The 6,673-nt window shown below is 36.7% G+C and overlaps 1 protein-coding gene across 1 annotated transcript; it reads left to right on the top strand.

Annotated features, from left to right (window-relative positions):
• Window positions 1–215: 215 nt before the first annotated feature.
• LOC127092191 (anthranilate synthase alpha subunit 2, chloroplastic) lies at window positions 216–5,527 on the top strand. Its single transcript, XM_051031017.1, has 11 exons — window positions 216–447; window positions 516–700; window positions 800–989; window positions 2,143–2,294; window positions 2,465–2,580; window positions 2,702–2,948; window positions 3,028–3,084; window positions 3,301–3,453; window positions 4,189–4,269; window positions 4,466–4,552; window positions 4,811–5,527. Exons 1-11 carry the CDS (start codon window positions 339–341, stop codon window positions 5,132–5,134), a joined length of 1,701 nt encoding a protein of 566 aa, XP_050886974.1. The 5' UTR covers window positions 216–338; the 3' UTR covers window positions 5,135–5,527.
• Window positions 5,528–6,673: the final 1,146 nt, after the last annotated feature.

Genomic DNA, 6,673 nt, shown 5'->3' with positions numbered 1-6,673 from the left:
TTGGTTTAATTCAATTATATTAGACCGATTCGATTTGGAATACCCCTCGTTAACCCCTTTAGTTCTCACTTAGGTAAAAAAAAACACATTAAACATGATTTCTATGTGTTGGGGTCATATAGGGAAGGTGCAAATAATAGTACCCAAAAACAAACGGATAGCCCAGCCCAACCAACCAAAATGTAAAGGCGGCGTCACACGTTCCACGGTACGTGTCAAAATCGTCACTTGTCAACGAATTACACTGTAGCTTTCGTTATACTTTTCATTTTCAGTTTCAAATAGCACTGAAGCTTCACTCGAACACTGTAACTGCTTGTTTCCGTCAGTGAACGGCGATGATAAACGCCATAACCTCCGCAAACGCACCGTTCCCTATCAACTTATTTTCCAGATCCAGGTCGAACTACCGTCCAATCAGATGCTCCGCTCAATCTCTTCCTCTAGGTAATTACTATTTTCTCCTCATTCCACATTTCACCTTTCTTTTTATCTGAAACGGTTTGTTTTTTCAGTTGACAATGCAGGGAAGTTTATCGAAGCTTCGAAGAAAGGGAACTTGATTCCACTATACCGTTGCATATTCTCCGATCATCTCACTCCGGTTCTTGCTTACCGGTGTTTGGTCAAAGAAGACGACAGAGATGCTCCTAGCTTTCTCTTTGAGGCAGCTGAGCCTGGTCTTCAGATTTCTAGTGCCGTAAACTACTTCATTGTTGATGCTTTTTTTGTTTTTTGTATTCTTCAATTTTTGATGATTTTGTTGTGAAAATGTCGTGTGTTTGTTTGATTGTGTTAGGGAAGGTATAGTGTGGTTGGAGCTCAGCCGTGTATGGAAATTGTGGCGAAAGAGAATATGGTTACTGTAATGGACCATGAGGAAGGGTTAAAGACGGAGGAGATTGCACTGGATCCTTTGGCCATTCCTCGAAGTATTATGGAGAAGTGGAAGCCTCAACTCATGGATGATCTTCCTGAAGCATTTTGTGGTATATGAAATGCAATCCTAATTGTTATTTATTCTATAATTTTACTATGTGTGGTGTTTCTGTTTGTTGTGTGTGATTATGCCTTAATGTTGGTGGGTTCCATGGTGGACCACTACTTAAAAATCACCTGAAACTAATGTAGTCAAGCACAAGATCTTAAGTAGGATTGGTTGGCTTGTGAAAGACCGTGAAACTCAGATTGTTAGCACGGAACGTAAGATCCTACTGAAGAGAAAAATGGTAATTTCATTTTCATACATATATACACAGACATACACACAAAAGCATGAAAATTCTAGTACTGGCACAAAAAAAAGCCCCAACACGTTTTCAAAAAGCTCGATCTATCACGCCAACGAAAACGATCTTTCTCTGATCGTATTACTCTCAGACATCCTTAGCAAGTAAGATTTACGATCCAACACTCGGTCTTGGCTACACAATGCCTGAAACGATGAGCCACTCGTAAGTAGAAGCTGAAGCTCGCCATCCTCATTGTTCTCACGGATAAGACGGTGACATGACATGATTGATGCCAGATTGACAAACATGAGAAAAACGAGTATGAGTTGAGTTTTGAAGCACAAATATTCATTTTCCTTGTTTTTGACAAATGGACATTGGTCAAATTACTTTTGGAAGGGAGAAATATGAGCTTATACTTTCGGAGGGTGTCGTTTGTTGTATTGGACTTTCAAACTATTTCTAACCACTGGTCCACAATGGATCACTTTGCTACCAATCAAAGTGGTTTGCCAAAGTGGTCCATCGAAGAATTTGCCCTCATAGTTTTGTTGTGTATGAAAAGCCAGATTCACCGATGATGTTATGCTCATTATTCTTATCTTTCCTTTCGTATTTTCTACTGGCTTTTCTTTCCTTTTTGCGGTTTAATGTTGACTGTAATGAGTGGACTGTACCTTCACAAAGTGAATATTGGTTATGCTTGATTTATTTTTCAACTTACAAGTGTACCTTCATATTCCAAATTAAAAATGAAATGGTCTAAAATACTTTCCTCACATGTTAGGGAGGATTTTTTGTTTTGTTCAGTTCAACATTCTAGGAGAAAATTTAATATTGCTATGATGAACCTCAAATTTTTTGTTATAAATGTTATTGTGTTTGACTGTGTATCGATTTCTTTTTGCAGGTGGTTGGGTGGGTTATTTCTCGTATGATACAATGCGCTATGTAGAAAAGAAGAAACTTCCATTTGCTAATGCCCCCATAGATGACAGAAGCCTTCCTGATATTCATCTAGGCCTTTATGATAATGTCATTGTGTTTGACCATGTTGAGAAGGTACTTTTATATTTATCACGTGGTATCTGAATGAGTTGATTACTTGATTCATATTTAAGAAAGTTCTGGTTCAATATGTGACTTAATTGTTTGTGTGTGAACTGAAATCATTTACCGATTTGGTCCAGAAGAGTATTCCAATTTTTCTTATTTGACTTTGTTCTACCCAGAAAGCATTTGTGATTCATTGGGTTCGGTTAGATCGTTATTCTTCTGCTGAAGAAGCCCTCAATGATGGAATGGACAGGCTGGAAACTCTAGTATCCAGGGTGCATGATATAATTGCGTGAGTAAACTGTTTTCCCCATTTTTTCTTCTTGTATTAACATTCTAAATCAAGGCTAGGGATGACTTTTCTATGTGTTCAGTTTCATATCTTTATCTACAATTTTTGTTTTCAATTTCAGCCCAAGGCTGCCTGCAGGTTCAATAAAGTTAATCACTAGCCTCTTTGGTCCTAAACTGGAACTGTCAAACATGACAAATGAGGAATACAAGAAGGCAGTATTGGAGGCCAAAGAGCACATATTGGCCGGTGATATTTTTCAAATTGTGCTAAGTCAGCGGTTTGAGCGCCGAACTTTTGCAGACCCTTTTGAAGTCTACAGGGCACTGAGAATTGTTAATCCTAGTCCATATATGACTTATTTACAGGTTTGCCCATTTTGTCTGATATAATTTTTTTCAAGTATGCATTCAAAGGTTAACTTGTTGAAATATATAATGGTATCAGGCCAGAGGGAGTATTTTGGTTGCTTCAAGTCCAGAAATTCTTACACGGGTGAAGAAGGTAACCTTGTGCAACAATTAATCAAATAACTGGCTTTATAATTTACTCTTCTTTCTAGCGATATCAATAATTTTCAGATATAATTATACTTGGCCTTGTTCTTGTTCATTAGTCCTTTCATAAACTTCTTCCACTTTACAAGGCATGTCGTTCGCATTATGAACTTCATTTTAGATAAAACATATATTAATAAGTGTTTCATATCTTTGTTGGCAGAGAAAAATCACCAATCGGCCTCTTGCCGGGACTGTTAGAAGAGGGAAAACACCAAAAGAAGATATCATGTTAGAGAAAGAACTTTTGAATGATGAAAAGCAATGTGCAGAGCACGTAATGCTAGTTGATTTGGGGAGAAATGATGTTGGAAAGGTAGATTATTTTCAATTCTAGGCTTATCATCTTTTATTTCATAGAAAGTTCTTGCATTATTAATGTTCACTAGAAATACTTGATCTAAATGCAAACAAAATGTCATGAACAGAGATGAAAAAGAAAGATAGCTTAGCCTTACACGAATAATAACCGACATTACTCCTAGACTCTTAAACCACTCATAACTGAATTTTTTTGCTGCTCATAAACACTACCAAAAAAGTGTACTCGCACATATTAGGTCAGTGGAGTGTTTTGCGGTGAGATGAGAATAGCATTTCTTGAGCATTGGATCTTACATGGATGGTCAGTGGAGTCTTTTACTGTGAGATGAGAATATCATTTCTTGACCATTGGATCTTACATGGATGGTAAAAAAAAAATCTTAAATGGTGTTATGGCCACTTTAAAAGGCCACCCGTCTTTGTTTTTGCTGGATTTAATGATCAAGAATAGTTCTTCTCACTCAAATTGTATCACTCATATCCCATTTTTTCACTAGGCTTTTGAGCAAAGGTTATTGTTTGATGTGCATAGTCAAATTTCAAGCACCTTCTTGAAGGAGTCAAAATTTTATAAGTGTCATATATATGCTGTGGTTATAGATATTCCATAGCTGATACACTGTTTGGTTTTGTATGATCCTGATTTTTTTACACTGTATGCAGATTGTGTGTTTCTTAGTCCTTTTTTATGTCTTAGTCATGTGCTTAATACAAGATGAATGCGCAGGTCTCCAAACCCGGTTCTGTCCAAGTTGAAAAACTTATGAATATTGAGCGCTATTCCCATGTTATGCACATAAGTTCTACAGTAAGTTCTTCAATGCAAATTATAATAATTTGAAATAAGTATATAGAATAATATGTAATCAAATTACAATGTTCACTATTGGAGCCAGAAAATTGAATAGTAGGGAATCAAGCTAGAGTCCCTTCTGGTTTTACTGGATTCCATTTAGTTCAAAAGCTTATCTTTGGATAATAGAAAATTGTGCCTGTGTTTGCAGGTCACTGGGGAGTTATTAGATGGCTTAACAAGCTGGGATGTATTGCGGGCGGCGCTACCTGTTGGTACAGTTAGCGGAGCACCGAAGGTAAATTATACCCTGGGTTTCTATAGGCACTTCTTCTTTCTCTTCCTCCTGGTGTAGTTTCTGGTATCGGTTGACACTCCCCTTCACTTATGACATCCATTGTGTTGGATAAATAGGGATTGTTTTTGTTAAGGAAAAAGGTGGCAGGTGCAGATTATCAATTCCACTTGTGCCTAAACATTCTGAGAACTACAAGATTCAGTCTTGGTTTGACTTTTTTATTCCTAAATAGTTCTCATTAGCTCAGCTGTAAAACAGGTTAAAGCCATGGAGTTGATTGATCAGTTGGAAGTGGCAAGACGTGGGCCATACAGTGGTGGATTTGGAGGCATATCATTTTCTGGTGATATGGACATTGCCCTTGCTCTGAGGACCATAGTTTTCCCTACTAATACTCGTTTTGACACAATGTACTCCTACAAGGATGTGAACAAACGCAGAGAATGGATTGCCCACCTCCAGGCAGGAGCAGGAATTGTGGCTGACAGTGATCCAGCTGATGAGCAGAGAGAATGCGAGAACAAAGCTGCAGCACTTGCACGTGCCATTGATCTTGCAGAATCTTCATTTGTTAACAAATGAATGATTTGGAATTTTCCACCATCTGCGATGCACCTTGTTAATTGGCAATCATTTGCAAGGGGAAATTTGGGAGGCAGATTATGGGTTTTTTATCATCAACCTCTAGGAGAATCCTGGAAACCATTTTGTGTTATAAAAGGAAACATAACAGTCTTGTTTACCATTTATTCCCGTCTTGTTACTTCAGCTGTGGAGCAACAATACCAATTTAGGGAGTGGAGTTGAATGAATAAATTAAAGAAATAGATGTGTGTTTCGATCTGCATTTGGTAGAATTGAGTTTGAGAGAATTGATTTTATTAAAAGTGATTTGACTGTAAATTGATTGATTTATGTTTGGATGTACACTTAAAATTAAGTTGATTCTTATCAATATGTTGTTTGGATAGTTTATATCAAAATTATTTTTAAAGTTGTAATTAACATATGTATTATTTATGATCGTCATTTTTTGTCTTATGATAGTAATGAAGACATGTTGAAGGTGTTATTGACTCCAGAACTTTCCACTAGTGCTAATTGTTGGAATTTCTATCTTAATACTTGCAGTCTGATCCTAGTCGTCTTAATTGTAACATTTGACTTGTCTTTATTATAGTCTTCAACACCTTTATTATGTTGGGTTTGAAGGAGTAGATTTAGTTCCATGTTTAGAGATGTGACATATGTTGTGTTTATAAGTGAAGATAATCTTCATCCTATAAGTCAGTTTTATATGGATGAATTAGGTCTAAATCAAATTCTGAGATGCTATCAGAGTCTATCTTAGATCAATTGTTGATCTTTCCGCATTGTCCACGCTTCAGGCTCATTGAGGCATAAGTGTGAGGGAGTGTGTTGGAAATATCGTCTTAATTCCGATCCGTCCATAGTCGTCTTAATTGCGGCATTTGACTTGTCTTTGTTGCAACCCCCAACACCTTCATTGTGTGGGGTTTTAAGGGGTGAATTTAGTTTCACATTGTTTAGAGATATAGTTTGTGTTGTGTTTATAAGTTAGTTTCACATTGTTTAGAGATATAGTTTGTGTTGTGTTTATAAGTGGAGACAATTTTTATCCTACAAGTCGGTTTTGTAGAGATGAGTTAGACCGAACTCAAATTTTAAGACCGATGAATGTTTATGAGTGGACAACGATATTTTGGGAATCCAATCCTTCTACACTGATATGAACAGGTTGGAACTAACTCAATGGTGTTTGTCTCTGTCAATGATATGCAACTACATAGTCTGTTTGATGTGTGTGACCTTTATGTTTTTTTTTTGGATGTGTTACATCGTCTTTTAAAGATTTCGTGGTTGAGGTGCCATTTCTCAATTCCATTCTATTAGTTGAGCATGTGTGAAATCTTTTCAATACTAGTGTGAATATAAGTAAAGTATCTTTGAAGTCTTTCCACCTCTTCAATATTTTGAGGAAGTTAACGCTAACCAGTCTAAAGGGATGGTCTCTTTGAAATATGGTCGTAAGTTTTGTAAAGTATACATTGATTTTTATAATGAATTCACATATAAACATTTCTTCATTACGCCCTCAAC

The sequence above is a fragment of the Lathyrus oleraceus genome, chromosome 6 (assembly GCF_024323335.1).
Source record: "Lathyrus oleraceus cultivar Zhongwan6 chromosome 6, CAAS_Psat_ZW6_1.0, whole genome shotgun sequence".
NCBI lineage: Eukaryota > Viridiplantae > Streptophyta > Magnoliopsida > Fabales > Fabaceae > Lathyrus > Lathyrus oleraceus.
Note: the sequence above shows the minus strand (reverse complement) of the source record. Positions and strands in the feature narration are given on the sequence as shown.